The following is a 23,119-nucleotide window of genomic DNA, read 5'->3' as shown; positions in this document are numbered from 1 at the left end:
AAATGAATAATTTGTTCTTAGGGTATTATAGCATCCTAAATGAAAACAACAACATTAATAGCCTATAGAAATTATTAATCCGAATAATAAATTATTAGCTAGGATGGGGATAATGATACTTGGAAGTCAGGGTGAGAATTGTGCTGAAGAAAAAAGACAAGTGCAGGGAGTTCTATTCAGAGTAGGCTCATTTAAGTTAATGCGGCACAACGGGTCTGTTAAGCAGGCTGGTGGTTGGAGCCCACCCAGGGATGGCTGTGGGCTGTGGGTTGGGCTAGATGACCCTCGAGGTCCCTCCATTCTGGGATGAACACGCTTCTTCCTTCAGTGGGTCCTTAGTTGCAGACCACCCGCACTCATCTGTCCCGGGTCAATACTGCATTTCAGGAAACGGTGAGCTCTTTCCAGTTTTCTAACTGCCTCGATTCTGCAATGGCAATGAAACACCGGACGGAGAAAAAGGCTGCAGCTGAAAGCGAAAAGGCGGCGTCCCTCTTTGCACGGCGAAGCCCCGGCTCGGCTCCGAATCTGCCCCGCGGGCCGAGAGAGGCCGGAGCCGGGGGGCGCGGAGCGGAGGCCGGGCTGGGGCTGGCCAGGCCGGGCTGCGCGGGGAGAAAGAAAGGGGAGCCCAGAAAGGGGCGCGCAGGTCACCGGCGGGCCGCCGGGTCTATACATACATATATATAGGATCCTTTTGCTGCAATGCGAATTGGTCTCGAGTCCTTCCGAAGGCGGCGGCGGCGGCGGCGGGAAGGGAAGCCTGGAGGAGGGGGGCGGCGGCTTGGCTGGCTGGCTTCCTTCCCCGCCCGGCCATTTCCATAACAACCAAGCGCAGCCCCATGTGCCGCCCAGACGCCGCGCCTGAGGCCAGCCGAGTCCGCGCTGCGCTGCGTCCCTCGGGCTGCAAAGTTCCTTCGGGCTGCGAAAGAGCCGCCAAGCGAGGGCGGGGGGGGGGGGCGGTAATCTAGAGGCCGAGGCGAAGGCGGAGCTGGGGAGGCGGGAGCTGGCCTGTGGCGCGCTGCTCGGCTCGCTTTCTGGTCGGGCGGCGGGAGGGGAGGCTGCCGAAAAGGGGCCCGCAGGGAGAGCGGAAAGGCGGCGCGGAGGAGCAGCAGCAGCAGCAGCAGGAGGAGGAGGAGGAGGAAGTGGGCGCGCGAGGCCGACGCGGCGAGCGGAGCGGAGGAGCCGCCGCCGAAGAGAAAGCCAAAGCCGCCCGGGCTGCCGCCCAGCCATGGCCCGCGAGAAGGGCGAGGACGGCTCCTCGTGGAAGAAGCAAGCCGACGACATCAGCAAGATCTTCGAGTTCAAGGAGACCCTGGGCACGTAAGTGGCCGCGCCAGGCAGCGTCCGGGCTGGGCACCGGCGGGGCGGGCCAGCGGGAGTCCCCGCCTTGGGAGCCGGAGAGCGCTCCCTTCTCCTCCCTCCTCGCTCCCCGCCCATGGAGCGGGAAGGCCAGCTTTGCCTGGGACCCCCCGTCCCCGTCCCCGTCCAGGAGCCCCGGGGCCCCTTCGGCCCGGCAGGCAGGCAGGCAGGCAGAGCTCGCTCCCGCCCGCCAGGTGCCGGGGCTCAGCGGAGACGTCCGGGCTGCTGAGCGCCAGAGAGCCAGGAGACGGGGTGCTGCTGGGCATGGGATGGGCATGCGGACAGGGCCCATGTGCTGCGGCATTTGGGGGCCGTGCTGGCATGCGCGTGTTTCCGTTTTCAGAGGGCGCCGTGGACATAATTTGACACTTGGGCAGATCCCGTCTTCGCACGTCCGTGCATCCTTGGAGGCTGCTGCATTATAGCCGTGCGAGGGGGAACTTGGGCTGGGCAGATCTACCTGGGGAACATAGTTCAGCCAGAGGGCATGAAGCAATGCAGTGCAGTATTTTAATGTTCACATTTGCAAATGCCAGTATATGAGAAGGCAGGTGTGCTGGTGAAAGTGTGCGCGCATGTGTGCTCTGCTATTGAGATTTTTAAGGTCTTATGAATCCTTGAAAAGGCGCTGTTCAAATATGCCGTGCTTTTGCATTGCGTAGATCACAAGCTACTTTGAAACAGTGGCAATGATAACTGCCCTTTTCTTTTGGGGGCAAAATGCATGCTGTCATATAGGAATCAGGAGAGTCAGCTGTACATATTAATAGCAATGGAATTTAAAAGGACAGCGTAAATATGGTTTGACTTTTATGCTTTCTTCTAAAGCTGACTGCAGAGTCTATTCACAGAAAGAAGAGCAGAATAATCAGAGTGGACTGGCTGTGGGGTTTTCCCAGTTCATTGGTGTAGCTTAACTGTTGTTGCTAGAGTATGCCCTCCCCCCTCTTTATTTATAGTGCTTGGATACACAGATCAGCAAAACAGATTTTTTAAAAAAATTTTTTTTGTCTGAATCAACATACTCAAATAGTTTAAAGGAACAAGGTGTGATAGGAAAATAGTTTTGAGTTTAGCAGTTGCTTTTTAAATAAGATGTTCTAGGTGCAGATGGCTGTGTATTGTAGGAAAGGTCAATAGACGGACTGCTATGTAGTTGTTGATTTTAGGTTTGTATACACATCTGGCTCTGCTGTAAGTGCAGCTGCATTTTTAATGCTATGCCTCTTTAGGATAGCTTAGGTGATAATTATTATGGCAGTGTTAACTTGTACTACACTTGCTGCACCCTGCCCGTACAATAAAAACCTCACGCTAGCATTGTCATGACATTTATGTTTCGCTGTATTTCATGGGGGAAGTTTGTTGAAAATGTTACTATCCTGATTTTCTGAACGTGAGTGCAGCAATCGGACATTTAACATGGAGGTGGTTTATGCAGGTTGGTATTGATTAGGCATTCATAATAGGTAGCAAAACATATATTTCACTTTATGTGTGTGCTGCTCTATGGATATTAGCACTATTTTTTGTCCCTGGGTGTTTGCTAATAACTTGTACTATCAAGACTTTGTATAATAGAAACAAGCCTTTTCTTGTCATGTAATAATTAATATTTGCTAAACTGTGTGGGAGAGCACAGAGTCATCATAAGAGACTCATTTAAGAAGCAGTATAGCGATGATAAAATTTTACCTCTATGCCTATTTAGAAATGCACTCTGCATGAGTTTGGATGCTTGAGATGTTGTAAAAGGTATTTGACTTTGGGGACAATTCCAGCGCTGCCACTGACTAGAATGCCTATCAGTAAATACTGCATAGTGGCGTCATCTTGCCCTGAAGGTGATGCATTGATTCAAATGGTTTCCTGTAGCTTGTGCCAAAGAAAATAATTATGTTTACTACTAGATCACTTGTGCCATTAACTTTTAATTGGTTAGTGTTGTAATTTATGATCTATGACCACAAAGCTATACAGTGGCGTAGCGTGGGTTGTCAGCACCCGGGGCAAGGCAAGGAATTTGCGCCCCCTAACCCTGGATTTGCGCCCCCTAACCCTAACCCCCAGATGTTGCGCCCGGTGCGGCCGGCACCCCCTGCACCCCCCACGCTACGCCACTGAAGCTATATTTAACTATATAGTTGTCAACTTGGAGGTTTTGTGGTTTTCTTTATTATAAAACACCTGGACTTAATTTTATGCATGAAAGTTAGGACCAGGAAAAGTTTGGTTAAGAATACAACAGGGTTGCCAACATTTTCGACAATTTCTATTTTAAGCCATTTCCTTATGCCCTGGGTTGTGTGCACTCATAAAAAACCCCAAAACCAAATTCTGCTCAACACAATCTAACTGCTGTATCAAGGAAAACTGGATTCTGTGACTTGTATAACCTACGCAATTTAAACTTAATTTATTTTACATGGAATAATGGATTCTGCAATTCCTCCTATTTTGCCTGTTGCACTCTGACTTGGTTTGCCACAGGAAGGAATAAGGAGGTCTTCAGGGAACTGGAATCCTTCCCTGCCATTGGAAGACTTATTCATCCATCCATCTGGCTTATGAGATTTCACCACACTTTTCCTACATGCTTTCAAATAATGCTCACTACTATGAGGCTTAGACACTGGTTTTTAAAATGAGAACTGTGACTCTCAGGTTAGATTCTGCACCTAACAAACCCTGTACCTTGGCTGTGCTCCTTGGAATTGTGACACATACACAGGACACCACATTACAATTAAGGCTGCAATCCTAAACTCTTACCTAGAAGTTGTTGTTGTTTAGTAATTTAAAGGTACCCCTGCCCGTACGGGCCAGTCTTGACAGACTCTGGGGTTGTGCGCCCATCTCACTTAAGAGGCCAGGGGCCAGCGCTGTCCGGAGACACTTCCAGGTCACGTGGCCAGCGTGACATCGCTGCTCTGGCGAGCCAGAGCCGCACACGGAAACGCCGTTTACCTTCCCGCTGGTAAGCGGTCCCTATTTATCTACTTGCACCCGGGGGTGCTTTCGAACTGCTAGGTTGGCAGGCGCTGGGACCGAGCAGCGGGAGCGCACCCCGCCGCAGGGATTCGAACCGCCGACCTTTCGATCGGCAAGTCCTAGGCGCTGAGGCTTTAACCCACAGCGCCAACTGCGTCCCTTGTTTAGTAATTTAGTCGTGTCCAACTCTTCGTGACCCCATGGACCAGAGCACGCCAGGCACTCCTGTCTTCCACTGCCTCCCGCAGTTTGGTCAAACTCATATTAGTAGCTTCGAGAACACTGTCCAACCATCTCATCAGTGGGGTCACTCAGAGGAGAAGCTGGTGAAATGCAAACAGGGGACACAGAAAGGGCTGAACTCCTCAATGCCTTCTTTGCCTCAGTCTTCTCCGATAAAGAAAACAATGCCCGACCTGAAGAATTTGGAGCAAATGATTCAGCAGAGGAAACACAGCCCAGAATAACTAAGGAGATAGTACAAGAATACTTGGCTAGTTTAGATGTATTCAAGTCTCTAGGGCCAGATGAACTGCATCCAAGAGTATTAAAAGAACTGGCAGATGTGATCTCAGAACCACTGGCAGTCATCTTTGAGAATTCCTGGAGGACAGGCGAAGTCCCGGCAGACTGGAGGAGGGCAAATGTTGTCCCTATTTTCAAAAAGGGGAAAAGAGAGGACCCAAATAATTACCGCCCAGTCAGTCGGACATCAATACCAGGGAAGATTCTGGAGCAGATCATTAAGCAAACAGTCTGTGAGCACCTAGAAAGGAATACTGTGATCACCAATAGTCAGCATGGATTTCTGAAAAATAAGTCATGTCAGACTAACCTGATCTCGTTTTTTGACAGAATTACAAGCCTGGTAGATGAAGGGAACGCAGTGGATGTAGCCTACCTTGATTTCAGCAAGGCATTTGACAAGGTGCCCCATGATATTCTCTTAAAGAAGCTGGTAAAATGCGGTCTTGACTATGCTACCACTCAGTGGATTTGTAACTGGCTGACTGACCGAACCCAAAGGGTGCTCATCAATGGTTCCTCTTCATCCTGGAGAAGAGTGACTAGTGGGGTGCCACAGGGTTCTGTCTTGGGCCCGGTCTTATTCAACATCTTTATCAACGACTTGGATGATGGACTCAAGGGCATCCTGATCAAATTTGCAGATGACACCAAACTGGGAGGGGTGGCTAACACCCCAGAGGACAGGATCATACTTCAAAACGACCTTGACAGATTAGAGAACTGGGCCAAAACAAACAAGATGAATTTTAACAGGGAGAAATGTAAAGTATTGCCCATGGTCCCAGTTGTGCACTACAATGATGAACTGGTAGCATAAGAAGCTAATGTTAGGATGCATGCTTCAACAAACAAAAACCTATGAGTCATATGATCAACACTCACTAACACATGTCAGTGCAGAATATGGTTCAGTTTCAGTATCGGGGCAAAATTAAATTATAAAATTATGTCATGGTAGTTGAACTAACAAAATTACCAGAGTTATCCAAAATAATTTGCATTAATTTCTAGTTGGCTCATCGACATGACTAAGGAACAATGGACAAAGCTTTTAGCTATTCGTAAATTCTATAAAAGTAGCTACTATAAAACATACATGCTCAAAGCCTTTTAAAAGGTGCAGCAGAAACAAGATTAGAATATATAATTATTTCAGTTTGGCATTCTCCTATCAGAAGCTATAAGCAGTCAGAAATCAGTACTGGTATTGGCTACAATAACAGAATATATGACAAATAGAGGTTTTTTGGTAGTGGAACTTGTTTTGTGAATTTTTACATCAGTGGGCTTAGGCATGTGCAGCTCTGCATAAGATTAGGCTGAAAGTTCACTAGAACTTACTCCTAAGTAAGTGTATGCAACAAGGCTGCAATCCTGTGGATATTTATTTGGGACTAAACCTCTGAATTAAATAGCACTTACTTTTCTAAGCAAAAATAGACATCTGAACTGAAAGACTTGTAGCCCTCCAGATGTTGTTTGACTCCAGCCAGCATGGCCAATAGTCGGGGATTATTGTAGCTGTATTTTAACAACAGGTTCCCCATCCCTGATGTAAAAGATCCAGCTTCAAGTGGTTGTGTGGGGAGAAACATCAGGGAACCTTTGCTGCTTCTGGCACACACATACTCTCATTCAGGCCCAAGCTACACACTGTGCACAAATGCATGTCTTGGTAACCTAAGGGCCCTTTTAGAACAGCAAAAGCCAATGAAATTTCAGCCTCACTCACTCATTCATGGCTCATTTTCCTCACAATGTCTACAGCAGCTCCCGTGACCAGTGCTTTTCAGCCAGTGGTACTTCAAAGTATGTCAGGTTTTACAAGTACCACCAGTTGAAAAGCATTCAATCAAACCATTCTCCTAGGCCTTACACATGTTATTTTTCACTTAAAAGCCTATCTATCTCCTCTATATGAGCCAGGAGAATTGGAAGCAGAACGTAAGTGTTCAGATCTCCAAGGCAGGGGTGGAGGAAGGGGGGGGTGGGGGCGGTCCGCCCCGGGTGTCACCACTGTGGGTGTGACAAAATGCCAGGCGGCACTTACTGAGGGGCCTGCAATGTCTCTCCTGGGAGACACGGTGGCTTGGGTGGCTCTGCGCTGCCCAAACTGTCTGCCCACTGCCTCCCCCCCAGCTGTAGGGCGGCTGAGTGGGAGGAGGCAGGCAGACTCCGGAGGCTCTGCATATGGGAGGCTCGCCCCATCCCTATGGCATGCCACCCTAGATGCCCGAGTGGCTTCCTCCGCCACTGCTCCAAGGAATTCAATATTTTCCATGTAGCTTATATGACTGCATAAGAATGAAGTCACCATTCCAGCTGACTGTAAATCAATCCAGCTTTACACTGCTTATGACTCAGGGCTACATGAACAAAATAACACAGACTTGACCCATTCCATAAGCATTTTGGAAAATTAATAAAGATGGGAAAGGTAGACAATGGCTCGCTTCTCATGCCATGGTATGCTATCATTAATGATTTACCGTGCACCTATCTGTCTGGGCAGTTTGGCTGCTCTCTGCTAGCATGCAAAGGAAATTAGCCAAAATCCTAGGTTAGTATTACATCCAACCAAGGGATCATGGTTTGCTTTGTTCAAACAAATTGTTACTAACAAGCCAAGAACAAACCTTGACTTATCATCATGGTTTGTCTGGCGTGAAACAAACCACAACCTCTGGTTTGGACCATAATGCTAAGTCAGGCTTTTAGAGCTATGCATATTTATTCAGAAGCACCTCCGGGCTGAATATGCATGGGATTGCTATCTTACAGTGCACTCAGAAGTAAATCCCACAGAATTAAATGGGGCTTACTTCTAGGTAAGCCCCTTCATGGCGAAGGGGCTTGAATAACTCAGAGAAGCTATGAACTATGCTGTGCAGGGCTGGGCTGGATGAATTCCAAGCCGGAATTAAGATTGCCGGAAGAAATATCAACAACCTCAGATATGCAGATGACACAACCTTGATGGCAGAAAGTGAGGAGGAATTAAAGAACCTTTTAAAGAGGGTAAAAGAGGAGAGCACAAAATATGGTTTGAAGCTCAACATCAAAAAAACGAAGATCATGGCCAATGGTCCCGTCACCTCCTGGAAAATAGAAGGGGAAGAAATGGAGGCAGTGAGAGATTTTACTTTCTTGGGCTCCATGATCACTGCAGATGGTGACAGCAGCCACAAAATTAAAAGACGCCTGCTTCTTGGGAGAAAAGCAATGACAAACCTAGACAGCATCTGAAAAAGCAGAGACATCAGCTTGCCAACAAAGGTCCGTATAGTTAAAGCTATGGTTTTCCCAGTGGTGATGTATGGAAGTGAGAGCTGGACCATAAGGATGGCTGATCGCCGAAGAATGGATGCTTTTGAATTCTGGGGAAAGCAGCAGAGGAGCGCTGGAAATAGTGTGTGCGCATGCGCACGGGTGCTCCTCCGACCCGGAAGAGCGCGTGTGTGCACACACTCTGGCCCATCCTCCGATTAAGGTTGCCGACCTCTGAGTTAGACAAACTGTTGCATCCTCTTGAAAATCTTCAAGGCCTTCTTCAATTTCAAACTGACAGAAACATGTTTTGGCAGTGGTTTTATTTTTTATTTTGTACTAAGCTTACATATTGTAAGGGAGCTTAAGCAAGATGCTCACCAGATAGACATTTCTATACATTTCTATACATCTCTCTCTCTCTCTCTCTCTCTCTCTCTCTCTCTCCTTGCATTCCGTTGTATCTATTATCTTCTCATAATTAAAAATGTAATCCCTATTTTATAACTTACATATAATGTATTTATTTTAAACATTTCAAGGCCATGCTCACTTACATTAACAATCATAAACTGCAATAGCACGGCTCAATAAAACCCTCTCATTTAAAACAATTGTCTAAAACAATTCACAGGCCAGCAGCACATCATAATAAGCTAGAACTTTAAAAAATGATTGACATAATAACCAAAGAAAATTAAAGGAATTACAGGCCCCTGCAGAGTATATGCTTTCTCAGTTTATGAAAATCATGGTAGTATATTTTAAAACAGATTTTGATTACAGTTATATTACTCAGAAACAGAGCAAAGATATATGTTTGCTAATTATTATTACTGTTGTAATGTTGTTAAAAGGTAAAGGTAAAGGTACCCCTGCCCGTAGGGGCCAGTCGTGACCGACTCTGGGGTTGCGTGCTCATCTCGCTTAAGAGGCCGGGGGCCAGCGCTGTCCGAAGACACTTCCGGGTCACGTGACCAGCGTGACGAAGCTGCTCTGGCAAGCCAGCACCAGCGCAGCACACAGAAACACCATTTACCTTCCTGCTATAAAGCGGTCCCTATTTATCTACTTGCACCCGGGGGTGCTTTCGAACTGCTAGGTGGGCAGGAGCTGGGACTGAACAACGGGAGCTCACCCCGTCGCGGGGATTTGAACTGCCGACCATGCGATCGGCAAGTCCTAGGCGCTGAGGTTTTACCCACAGCGCCACCCGCGTCCCTTTGTAATGTTGTTAATTGTTGCTTTTACTGTATCATTGATGCACAAATCAGTCTGCAAAGCGATAAACATGACAGATGCAGCTCAGGAGATTCTTTTCAAGTCTCACTTGCTTCATTAAGCTGTTGTGAATAATAACTTTTCAGTTCATGCTTGTTTTCATACTCTTGAAAATGAGTGTAAAATTAGGTCCTATTAAGTAGGTCCTCTTAAGTGTTGACTATGACTCTTGGATATGTGAACACCATTACTGGTGGTAAGTTGAGAACCATATTATCTAAGTTTGTAACAACCAGGCAAGCCCAAATGAAACAATTATGATCTTTTGCTTATACATCATTTTCAAGGACAGTGGTAGCAGTGTAAACATGCCCCAGATCCACAGCTCTGTGGTGTGTTCTGTGTCATACAAATAAATGCCCAAAGCCAGTGATTTTTCCTAGGAAAAATGGTGTAGGTACTGCGGACTGTTGAGTACCACCAGAAAAAAAGCACTGATCCCAAGGTTTGGGACACCAGCTGTGCAAATGATGGTGCCTCTTTTCAAAGGGAGAGTCCAGGGAGCATGTCAGTTGCTGGGTCAAGGTCACAGCTGATGCCTAGCCTTGTATCGTAGGGTCTGTTGTGGCTTATAATCTTGTAACCTGTAGCCTGCTGTATGCTGGAACACTATATTGATTTTTGGAATTAACCATTTAAACCTAATAACTGTGACAATAGCTCAAGCCCTGAGTCTGAAAGTGGGAGCTGGAACAATATGTGCTTTTTGCCTTGTTCGAAAGGGTGGTTTTATTCTTATGCATTTCTGTGCAAATTTAATCAGTCAGTTGAATGATAATTGACAATGCAATCATTCATGTGCTTACTCAGAAGTAATTTCTACTGTGTTCAGTGGGGCTTTCTCTGGAAAAGTGTGCATAGATTTGCAGTCTGAGACTCGTACAAGTTTTGTTCTCGTTCCCTTCTCACACGCCACTCGCCCTCGTGGGACAGGGAGCACTGCAGTGTGGCCCCTGTCCTGCCATGCAGGGGCATACATGATTATTCAGGCAGGGCTGATCACGTGGCTCTTTTCAACAGACTTCTCACTCCCCTCTCTGGTCAGGGAGTTCCAAGATTGCTACCATAGAAACACAATACTTTCATTTGGCCAGTAATGTAAAGGGAAGATGTAACAGCTGAATAGAGATTTCTGTCCATTCTCCTAGGAGTGGAAAAACCTTGATTATATTAGGAAATATGTGTGCATTTGAAAACCAAGGAAAATGTCATTATATTTGAATTTATTTAGAATGCAGTGCTGTGCTGGTGGGGGGAGTTAAATGTTTCTGAGGGTGCAGTGGCTTGGATCTAAAAGCTACTTTCAGCTGTGCTGTGGGCCATTTGTCCTTTTCCACTTCTCTGTGTGCAGCCCCCCCCCAAGAGCTGCTTTGGAGGATCCCTTCAACCCCCCCCCCCGGAGCCAGTGTTGGCCGGGGAAGCAGAGATGGGAAAGGTATCCCTCCTCTGCTGCAAGAGGGGCACCTGCCTTTGGATCCAAACCTTTATATTCCCAGTGAAGTTATGAACTACAAAATGTGTTCTTCCCTTCTACTTTACACAAAATAGTTTTTGAGTAGAAAAGTAAAAGAACTCTAAGTAGCCTCTATCTCTGAGAGGCTTAAAGCAGTTTTCACACATCTTTAACATCCTCCTTACTGTTTGTGGCTTTCCTGATCAACTGACTTGAACATATGCCAACATCTACTGCTGTGTTTGCTTGGTGCTGCTGTTGTGGTTTCTTTTTAATTATAGCCTAGGGAAAGTGATGCTCCTTTGATGGATTTAGTGAGGTGGTGAATATGATATGAAGCACTCTTGTTCATGTATTTACATCTGTGAGCTTTTCTCCAGGGTAGGGAAGAACCAGACACTTGCCTTTTTGTTGCACAGGTGTGGTGCCAGCCAGGTAGGGTGGTTGCTGGCCTAATAGTAGTTTCTAGTAATTAGCGCCTTTCTGAAGAGCAGAGCCATTGGCCTGGACACCTGCTATGGTTGCCCAGGGCAACCCCAAGATTCCCTTGGGGAGCTGGCAGTTCAACCCACATTTACCCCTGCAATTGATTTGGCTCAGTGCCTCCAGCACCTGCAATGACAGGACTGCGACAGAAGTTACAGTACATCTACTATCATTACTATGAAGAAGGCAAAACTCTGCATAGCAAAGACCGGTTGCAAATCCTGCAACAAGGACATTGACACATGAATCGGGGTGATGGCAGTGGGCAAGCTCTACTAGCAGACTAGAGGAGAAAGGTTCCCTCTCAGGTCCACCCCACCCCAAAGCCAGTTGCTTCAGCCTGATGGTTCCAGGGATCTGTCTCTCCTCCTGCCATGCAGCATGGCTGAATGGCAACCAAAACAGCCCATCGGCCAACCCCAGAAAACAAGAGGGGAAGACTCCAGATGCGTCTTAGGCTGCTCCCCCAACCAATGGGTTCAAAGGAGGATCTCAGTAAGTGGGAAACCGGGGAATTTTGCTAAATTGTACCTTACTTGAGACTTCACTATATCAGATGGCTGCAGTGCATTTTTAAGTTTCACCCTCCTGTGGTAATAATTGTTCCATTGCTGAGACAATCATTCTTGGTAGGACTCCTGGGGTTCTTTGCTTTGTCTTGTGAATAATGTCTTCATTATGCATACAAACCAGAAAGCAAAGCAAGTTAAGATATCAAGCTTTTATGTAAACAGACCAAATTATGTTAAGATGAAGTAAATACAGTAACAGAGGAGAGAGAAGGGCTGCATGAATTTTCCATTACATGATCAGTTCATTCTTGCTATTAAAATGCCACTTCTGAAGGTTTCTTTTTCTGTTTCTTTTTGAGTAAGACTATTGTTGCTCAGTATAGCCAATAAGACAAAGAAGAAAAGCCACTGAAATATCTCAAATTTGTACATAAATAATTCAACATTTCAGTAGTTGAGACAAAATCAACACCATCACTCAAATATTTACAAAACTAGTTCAAAGTATGAGGTGAACCAAAACGTTAATGTTCTTTCCATAAAATACTTTCAGATCCATGTGGGTTTGCTCTATTTCCCACCACCATCAGAGTTCAGCTGGCTAGGACATGATGCAGGGCCTTCTCATTTGTGGCACCTGGAGTATGGCATTCCCTACCATGGGAGGCCTGATTTCTTCCCTTCTCCCCCTGTAATGGTTCTAGGGGTTGCTCGTGCGTAAGTCGTCGCCACACCTGGCTGAGTCACCTGGGTGAACCCTTTCTGTCCGGACAGCCACTCACCCGTGGCTGTCTCAATCGCTGGCAGAATCCGTCAGTGGGCGTTTCTTGAACTTCTTCCAGCAAAGAAGTTCTTTGACGCCAAGTCTCCTCCTACTCTCCCTGCGCGGAAGTCTTCTGCGCAGGGAGGGTGTGGGCAGCGGAGGACCCGTGCTCTCCCCGCTGGTCTCCGGCGAGGAGTCATGGAGCCTCCTCACCGATTCCCCCATCTGCCCCCCTTCTCCACTGGTGCTACGCTGATTTCCTTCCCCTGCAGATGGATTTGGTGCAACTAAGGTTTGGGTGTGGAACTGGACAAAATGTGTAAAGCCCTACACATACACTTAGTATTTATATAATGCTTTAAAAGTTCAAGGCACTTTGCATGAATAGTTTGTAACCTACACAGCAGCCCTGTAAGTTAGGCCAGTGGCGGAGCTTCATGCTCTGGCACCAGGGGTGGAGAGCAGGTGGGGGCGGGGGCGGGGCTGGCGCATGTTCTGGGGGCATGACATGCTGCCTGCAGGGGCAGGGTGCGCATTCTGGGGGCGGGGCGGCAGCCGCGACGGAACCCCACTGGGATTGTGCTGCCGGGGGCTGGGTGCTCCCCCGCCCCCCTCTTCCTCCGCCCGTGAGTTAGGCCCTGATCCCTTGATTGCAGGTGGGGAGGAAAGCTAAGACTGAGCGAGAAGAGTGCCCAAGGTCGTGGCAGTGAGTTTGTGGCAGCAGCAGGAGTTGAACCAAGGACTTCCTCATTGAGAGCTTTGTCGGGCCCTCACTTCCCATTCCTTTCATGAGTTTGAGGTAATATCTGAAGAAGGCTGCTTCTCTTAGCCACCATGGTATACCAGGGAGCTCTCAGATATACAGAGGTTCACACAGATGGCTGAACTTGCTATTCACATCTATTTATTTATTTTAAGAATTTTCATACCACTTAATAATGCCATTTCTGAGCAGAGTATAATAGGGATACAGGGACTTCCGGGTTAGCGCCATCAGCAATGGCGGAATTCCTCTGATCTAGAGGAACCCGCTCCGTGAAAATCGGGTCTTGCCGCGGCGGCGAAGGCGGAGACCCTTTAAAAATCCCAGGCGGAGGAAGCCTGGGAATGTGGGATTCGGCTGACACCAGGAGCGCCCCCCCTACACGCAAGGAAACCCCTTTTTCAGGGATCCGAAGCGACGTGGGGTGAGCGGCGCGGTGTTTTGAATCGACCGCTATTTTTGTGGAGTGAAGCCGCACAGCCGTTGCCGGAGAGCACTGACTTTTTCCTGTGGACAATTGGACTCTAAACAAGTACCCGTGAGTAGAACGGAAAATTGGGCTAAGAAACATTTTAATGCTTCCAGAGATATTTCAAAAAACTATATACTCAAGGGCCGCAAGATGAGGCGGAGATAAAACAATTTTTGATAAAGAATGGACTACCAAAACTGTCACAAGAAAATAGAGTAATCCTGAACTCAAAAATAACACGACAAGAGATTGATCAAGCCATTCAGAACATGCAATTGGGCAAATCTCCAGGGCCAGATGGGCTCACCTCCAAGTACTATAAGACATTGAAAGACTATTTGATACAACTATTGTTGGAGGTTAGCAACGAAATTTTGGAGGGGAAGAAGGCGCCGGAATCGTGGAAAGAAGCGTTTATCACATTGATACCAAAATCGGAAACTGAAAAGACCCAACTTAAGAACTACCGCCCCATCTCCCTTTTAAATGTGGATTACAAAATATTTGCAGACATTTTAGCAAGTAGATTTAAAAAAGTTTTGAATCAGGTAATTCACAAGGATCAGGCAGGCTTTCTCCCAGGCAGACATTTGTTTGCTAATACAAGGAACATAATTGATATTTTGGAACTTTTGCAAAGAAATATCAATACAAAAGCAGTGTTAATTTTCATAGATGCGGAGAAGGCCTTTGATAATATTTCTTGGAAATTTATGAAGGGAAATCTGGAAGGGATGGGAGTGGGACGGGGTTTTGGAAATGGGATTGATGCAATTTATTCAGAACAAATGGCTAAACTGATAGTCAACAATGTGATTACAGAAGAGTTCAAAATTGAAAAAGGAACACGACAAGGCTGTCCTATTTCCCCATTGTTATTTATTTCTGTCTGTCCTGGAGGTGCTCTTGAACATGATCAGAGGGGACCGGCTGGTGGAAGGTATTCAGGTCGGGGTGAAGCAATATAAACTTAAAGCGTTTGCAGATGACCTAGTTTTGACCCTACAGGAGCCAGAATCTACTACGAAAAAAGTATTACAACTGATTCAAGAGTTTGGTCGGGTAGCGGGATTTAAGTTAAACAAGCAGAAAACTAAGGTATTGGGGAAAAAATTGACAGTTACAGAGTCAGAACGGTTTCAGAAAGAGACAGAGCTAAATGTGGTTAAAAAAGTAAAATACCTAGGGGTAAATATAACAGCAAAAAATCTGAGTCTATTTAAAGATAATTATGAGAAATGCTGGGCAGAAATTAAGAGAGATTTAGAAAGTTGGACAAGATTGAAACTTTCCTTGTTAGGTCGAATTGCTGCTGTAAAGATGAATGTACTGCCTAAAATGCTTTTTTTGTTTCAAACATTACAGATTGTGGACAAAACAGAGTGTTTCCGGAAGTGGCAGAGAGATATTTCCAAATTTGTCTGGCAGGGCAAAAAGCCCAGAATTAAGCTTAAGATATTAACTGATGCGAAAGAAAGAGGGGGCTTTGCCCTGCCAGACTTAAGGCTGTATTATGAATCAGCAGCTTTCTGCTGGTTGAAAGATTGGCTGCTTCTCGAGGACACTGATGTATTAGATTTGGAAGGTTTTGACAATGCGTTTGGTTGGCATGCATATTTATGGTATGACAAGGTTAAGATTAATAAGAATTTTAAGAACCATATTGTCAGAAAAGCAGTGTTTAATGTCTGGACAAAATACAAAGACTTATTGGAAAATAAAACTCCAAGGTGGCTTTCACCATTGGAAGCTAAGGCCCAGAAAAGACTCAATATGGAGGCCAAATGGCCGAAGTCTTGGGAAATATTAGAAAAAGATGGAGATAACTGGAAATTGCAGAGTCAGGAGAAAATGAAAGACAAAGTGCGAGATTGGTTACACTATGCTCAGATTAAAGAAGTTTTTAAACTTGATAAAAAGTTAGGATTCCAGGTGGAAAAATCGAAGTTAGAAACGGAACTGTTAGAGCCTAAGACTAAGGTATTTTCAAGAATGTATAACTTGCTGTTAAAATGGAACACACAAGATGAAATGGTTAAATCGGCTATGATAAAGTGGGCACAGGACATTGGGTATAATATTATGTTTGAGGACTGGGAAAAGTTATGGACTACTGGGCTGAATTTTACTGCATGTAATGCTTTGAAAGAAAATGTAATGAAAATGATATATAGATGGTACATGACCCCAGTCAAACTTGCAAAAATATACCACTTGTCTGATAATAAGTGTTGGAAATGTAAGGAAAATGAAGGAACGTTCTTTCACCTTTGGTGGACTTGCCCCAAAGTGAGGGCTTTCTGGGAAATGATATATAATGAGCTGAAAAAGGTATTTAAGTATACCTTCCTTAAGAAACCAGAGGCCTTCCTTTTGGGTATTGTTGGCCAAGGGGTGCTAAAGAAGGATCGAACATTTTTTATGTATGCAACAACAGCAGCAAGGATACTTGTTGCCAAGCATTGGAAGACTCAAGATCTACCCACACTGGAAGAATGGCAGATGCAACTGATAGACTATATGGAACTGGCCGAGATGACGGGCAGAATCCGAGACCTGGGAGAGGAGACGGTGGAAGAAGACTGGAAAAAAATTAAGATTTATTTGCAAAAATATTGTAAACTGTATGAATGTTAAGCAGGATGCTTGATCATAAACAATTTGGCACCATCGAAACAGACGAAGTGAATTATGAAGATAAGTTAAATTCATGAAAAAATCAAATTTTTAGATAACTATTAGGCTAAGTTTAAATGTTTTAAAGAGTAAAATGAATATATCTAAAATTTAAGATATAACATTGGAAAATTAGATTGTAAGGTGGGGACAAGGTGATAAATTGCTGGCTTAATTTTTACAAATTTGGAACGCAGGAGCGGGAGATGTGAGGAAGTCCAAAGAGGACAAGAAAATATGTTGTAAAATGTGATATTTCTGTATGTTTTGTTTTGTGTGTTGTAACTAAAAAAACCTTAATAAATATTATAAAAAAAAATAAGAAACATTTTAATTTGGCACTTGAGCGGGAAGGTTCTAAACAGGAAGTCCGCCTTCCGCTTTTGTAAATAGCCTGAAGCAAAAATTGTGCAAGCTAAAGTCTGGAAAGTTGTACATAAAGGTTTAAAATTCCTCCTGTTTTAACCATCTAAACCCCTCTTGGAGCAGGAGTAAAGAGGGGGAATTTTGACTGTTTAAGCCTGCAGGAGAGAGAGTAAAGAAAGATAAATTTCCACCGTCTCAAACCTGGGAACGGGGTGTCAGAGACAGAGATTTTTGGTGAAGTTCATTGACTGTGAAAGGAGCATCCTTTGACAGATAGTTAAAGAAGAGAAACAAATTGTCTCCAATGTTGCCTTTTGCATTTAAAAGAAACAAGAAATCTGAAAAATGAGGGTAACTTTTTTTTGTTGGATCTGCTTTCAACAGATGGATACAAATAGAAATTGTCTCCTCTAGAGGGAGCTTGTTAAATTGTTGCTGGAGTTGATCTGGGGACTCTACAGCTGCGGTGATAAGGATCGTGGGATCAGACTGTGACCTTGAACAAAAATGTGTTTGGAAGAAGTTTGGGAGCTTGCCTTTTGCAAGACAAGTGCTTTGTTGGAGCAGATGCATGAGAAGATGGACTTGATGACTGTTGCAATCAAAAATTTTGGACAAACAGTGAATATTTATACAGAAACCATCCAGGAGCCAACTCAGGAACCTGCTTTGACAGAGCAAGTGCAAATGCAGAAGATAATGGAGGAGGCTGCTGTTGAACCTCAAGAAATACAAATGGAGAAGCCCGAGGCCCTACAGGAGCATAAGCCGTTGTTGTTGAAGGTTGAATCTGGTGTGGGCCAGGGGGGGTCTGGAGTTGTGGGGGCCCTTAAGTTTGGAGCGACTTTGAAACATGCCTTTAAATATTTTCTGGACTACACTGTTGATTGTGGGGAATGGGACTGTGGGGAATGTGCCAATCTGCTGAGGAGAGACGGAGATATTTTTGAGTTGGAACATCCCCGAGACCTACTCCTCAATGAGAAAGGAAAGGAATTAAGAAAGAGATCAACAAAAGATAAGGTAAAGTGCAAGTACAAACAAGAAGAAGATCTGCAGAAGGGACATGGAAAAGACTTAAGAGCCTCGGACATAAGATTACCAGGTTGATGGACTAGATCGAACGGACAGTAAGGACTGACATAACCCGAGACCAGGAAGAAGAGACGCGGGAGGAAGATTGGAAGAATTTTTTTTTTTACTTATATTGGGAATTAGTGTAAAATTAATGAGCATTAGGGAAATGTTGGAATGAAAATATTTGGCTTTAGTAGAAATGATATAAGGAATTATGTACAAATAAATATTAAGTTTTAAGCTTTAAGGTATTTTATAGAAAGATAAGGTTAAAATAAATTAAGGTAAATTGAATGACAGAATATAGTGAAAGATGGAAAGGATCTGCTGAGTTAACTAATAGGTTAGAATGTTAAGACAAATTACTCAATAAAAATTGAGAAAGATGGAAAGAATTTGCTGAAACAAATAACTAAACTAGAATACAAAAAGGGAGGTGTGAGGTCAATGAAACAAGTAAATGAAGGATGGAGATATGGAATATTGGATGTGTGTGTGTGTGTGTTTATTGTTATTGGTGTATTGGTTTTCATGTGTTTTTTCTTTTTTTTCTTTTTTTGATGTACTGTTATGTATGTTTTGTTAATTTTTTGTTCTCTTTTGTGCCTTTTTTGTAATTTTTGAAACTTCTAATAAATATCATTTAAAAAATAATATTAATAGGGATACAGGAAGACTACCAAAGAGATATAGCACAACATCAGTTAAACTAAGACATTAAATAAGAAAAACATGTGCTGGGATTTTTAAATGAAGTCTTCATCAAGTGCCATAAGTTCAACAGGGAGAGGACCTGTCTTCTCTTAGCAAAGGTTTGAACACACTTGGATACCAGCTATGTGTCTGGCCACTAACAGTGATTTCTCTGAAAACCTCAATAATTGAGCAGGGATATAAAGCATCAAGTAGTCCTTAAGATATATTGGACCCAAGTTGTTAAGGGCCTTGTAAATTAATATAAGAGCCTTGAACCTGGTGTGCAGCACATGAGCAGCCAGTTCAAGCATTTGAGCACTGTGTTATGTGCTGGCATTAGCTTCTCCCAACCTACAGTCTAACTGCAGCATTTTGCACCAGCTGAAGCTTCTGGACCATGTGCAATGGGAGCCCCACAAATTGCAGTAGTAGACTTGAGGTTACCACAGCCTGAATCACCATGGCCAGGCTGCCCCTGTCCAAGAATGGGCATTGTTGGTGTACCAGACATAGCTGTTCAAAGACACTCCTAGTCACTGAGGCTATTTGAGCCTGTAGTGACAAAGATGGATCTAGGAGCACCCCCAAACTTTCCACCCGTTCCTTCAGAGGGAGTACAACCCCATCCAGAACAAGCAACTGGCCAGTCTTCCAGACATGGGAAACAACTACCACCAGTGCCTCCATCTTCCCAAGGTTCAAGCACAGTTTATTGGCCCTCATCCAGTCTACCACTGTGCCCAGGCAATATTCCAGATCTTGCACAGCTTCTCCTGACCCAGATGTTATGGAGAAACAGAGCTGTGTGTCATCAGCATGACACTTTGCTCCAAATCTCATCATGACAGCTCCCAACAGCTCAATAGAAATTTAATTTTAATTTTTTAAAAATAATATTTATTAAGTTTTCCAGTTTAACAATCCAGTAAAGGCCACATTAAAGACATTTCAAATTATAAAATAATCAAACAGTCCAAATATTAAGCCAAATCATAAAACTTTGTTTGACTTCCCATGCTCTGAGGTTGGAGGATTGCCATCATCTCTCATTTGGACTGCTTTCTTAATTAGTCCAGGTGGTTCCCATAAATCAATCTGATGTTAATGCTTCGTTCATTTTCACAGCCTCTGAGCCTCTGAGTTCGTCCAGCAAGCGAGTTATATCAAAACAGTATATTTCTGTGTGGGTGTTTATTTTCTACCGTGTCTTTCACTTTCACTTCTTCCTGCCAGTAGTTATCCAATACAACATGTCCCAAAATGGAGGAAATCTGGCTTTCTGCCAGATTTTCCAGCAGATGTCCAATATGCCTCTTCGTTTCATCTCATACCAGAACAGATAAGCCTGAACTTTGGCTGGAAGCCTCAATTCCCATCTTCCTATCTTAACAGTCCATCAGAATTAATTGCAAATTCGTAAATCTTTCCCACACAGTTAATAATTAGTTCAAAATTATGTCACTATTACAGTACAGTACAATCTCGCTTGCGTATATAATCAATCGGTATTCAGACTTTCCAGGGGGATTTGCCAAGTAAAGTAGCAAACATGCAGTATATAAACAAGAAACAAAGGAGGCTCCCCCCCTTCCGTTCTGACATGCCAGTTCCATAGTCTCTCTTCCACTTGAATCCTTTAGCTCCTCAATGGCTGAATCAGTTTGCAGAGTAGTTTATCTCCCCTTACTCAGAACATGTCTGTTAATTAAGTCCGAATTACCATCTTAAAAAACAGGAGTTTGTTGGCTCATGGCTGCGACTTTGGAGAGTTGCCAAAGAGATGCACAGTGTTTTCCACCCAGCGCCCCCTGGCCCTTCATTCCTACCAGCCCTGGGGGGGTTGATTACTCCCATCTCATCCTCAAAATATCCCGTGTGAATGTAATCAACAGCCTCCGCCATGTCAAGCTAAACCGGAAGTGCTCCATATAGATTTTAAACAGCATTCAAGACAAGTTCATGCGCTGCAACACACCATAATGCAAGGACCATGTGACTGAAACACAATTTCCCAGGGCTGTTCTCTGGATACAACCTGCTGGTAGTAATGAAGCCACTGCAAAGCAGTGCCCCTGCTACCCATCCTGAAGAGCTGGTCCAGAAGGGTTCCATGCTCAATCATATTAAAAGATGTGATTGTAGGACTTTTTCTTTTTCCTTATTATGTCATCAAAGCATCAAATCTCTGCAAGTTATTATTCTCATCCTATACTGTGTGCTGTAAGGAGGAGATTGCTTTTTAATGGAGTTGTGTAAAGATACGCCAAGGCTCTTCAAGATGAAAAAATACCATGTCGTGCAACTGTAATTTTGAAGTGCTGGCCATTAATTTTAATTAACTAGCCCCCATATTTATGTCATCATAAACTGTACTGAACAGCAATTCTCTTGCTCAAAGCTATACAAAGGCTCCATCATATAAACACAAATGATAGGAACTTGGAAGAGAGCAGGAATAGTAGATAGACTGTTTAGAAGGACACAGTGAATCTTACATACCATCACCATGTATCTAATGCTCTCTATTTAATGACCCAGAGTATAACATGAAGTTTTATGCACTTCACATAATCCCATTTGCTGCTATCGTGGCTATCGGCACAATCCCATATATATTTTTGCTCAGTTCTGTGTTCAGTTGAGCTTACTGTCTTGTAGATAAGTTTAAGATTGCCATCTTAATGAATTTTGAGTACTATTCTCTCTCCCCCCACCCCAATTCAGTTCATTCTGTGGAATCAGTGGAGCTCTTTGCTGGATTTCTACATGTCGTTAACATAAAATCAGAAATACTTCTGATTTTCACCAGCTGCAATATAGACTAGCACTGGAATAGCCAGCATGATGCTGTTCAGATGTTGTGAACTGCAGCTGCTCACCAGCATAGCCAATGGTCAGGGATGATGGGAGTTATAGTCCACAACATCTGGAGAGCACCACATTGCCTACCTAACTTGGCAGCTCCTTTTGTCTCACGACTCAGACGTAGGGACATAGGAAGCTGCCCTTTAATGGGTTGGATCCACTGGTTTATCAAGCTCAGTGTTGTCCACAATGTTGTCTCCTGTACTGAAACAGTCCAGGTTTCCCTGAATGGCCATGAAGAGATGCTTGGTAAATAGTTATATCCTGCTGGATAAATTAAGTAGTGGGACAGTTCCCCTAATTGTCAGTGAAGCTGACCATGTCTGTGTTTATCATAAAATAGCTGGAGATTATAAATCTTCCAGTTTCAAGCTTGCATCAGCATGGCTTTCCTGCTTGTTTTTGCTTCTTCCAAGGATTGCCTCTCTGAAGGATCTGCCTGCAGTACTGCTTTCCTATATTCTGTCAAAATGACGGAATTCTGCTAACGCTTTGTGAGAGAAGTCTGGATGAAGAGGGAGGAAGGTCAAAGCAATTCCAGTGCAAGTCCACTAGTGTGCACTTCATTTACTACTCACATATTATGCTTGAACATTTCTATACTGTCACCTCCTGTGCTTTTATAACACTAAGAAGTTCACTTAGTAATCAAGTGTGACACTAAGTTTTATTTCCAAAATAAAGTTTGCTTATATCTAAAGCAGAATGCCCATAAAAATAAAATGTGAAAGACAGTCATCTTCTCCTTTGGTATTTCTATGGTCTGATCTACAAATGCACATTGTTTCCTTGATGTCTGTAGCATTAAATGATAAGTAGCATGTATGACTTGCTCATTACAGATATAATACCACATATATAATATTTAAAAGGGAGTCATCCCAAATAATATGGCTCAGTTCAGATGTCATGAACCTAAGTCTCTAAAATGTAGTTTGAAGGTTTTGGAATGTTCCATATGTACTTCCTCCCCATTTATCCTCTCCTTTTGTGTACAGCTTTCCTCTTTCTGTGTTTAGTTAATTTATCTATCTGTGTACCATTTTTATAGACTATTTAATGTGCAAATAAACAATGTATCATAAAGACACTGCAGTCTCCACTGTGCCTCATTCCCAAAAGGAAACATGGACCCTTGGCTGAGCCCTGGAACTCCTGGCATCTCTGCACCACTTGGAGATTGGGGAGGCAGGCAGTGATATTTTCAGCATCGACAGAGTCAGTTTAAACTTTCAGCTGCCAGGCATCAGGTGTGGAGAAAACAACCAATGAACTTAGAATCATAGAATCATAGAGTTGGAAGAGACCACAAGGGCCATCGAGTCCAACCCCCTGCCAAGCAGGAAACACCATCAGAGCACTCCTGACATATGGTTGTCAAGCCTTGGCTTAAAGACCTCCAAAGAAGGAGACTCCACCACACTCCTTGGCAGCAAATTCCACTGTCGAACAGCTCTTACTGTCAGGAAGTTCTTCCTAATGTTTAGGTTGAATCTTCTTTCTTGTAGTTTGGAGCCATTGCTCCGTGTCCGCTTCTCTGGAGCAGCAGAAAACAACCTTTCTC

The 23,119-nt window shown here is 44.1% G+C and overlaps 1 protein-coding gene across 1 annotated transcript in view; it reads left to right on the top strand.

The window, feature by feature from the left end:
* Window positions 1–1,162: 1,162 nt before the first annotated feature.
* CAMK1D (calcium/calmodulin dependent protein kinase ID) overlaps window positions 1,163–23,119 on the top strand; it is a 260,116-nt gene continuing 238,159 nt past the window's right edge. Inside the window, exon 1 of the mRNA XM_079993323.1 lies at window positions 1,163–1,320. Within this exon, the coding sequence (XP_079849449.1) occupies window positions 1,229–1,320 (92 nt within the window). The 5' untranslated portion in view covers window positions 1,163–1,228. The remainder of the gene's footprint in view (window positions 1,321–23,119) is intronic.

Source organism: Podarcis cretensis (assembly GCF_951804945.1).
Source record: "Podarcis cretensis genome assembly, chromosome: 10".
Taxonomy (NCBI): Eukaryota; Metazoa; Chordata; class Lepidosauria; order Squamata; family Lacertidae; genus Podarcis; species Podarcis cretensis.
The sequence above is the reverse complement of the archived record's forward strand: the minus strand, read 5'-3'. Positions and strand labels throughout refer to the sequence as shown.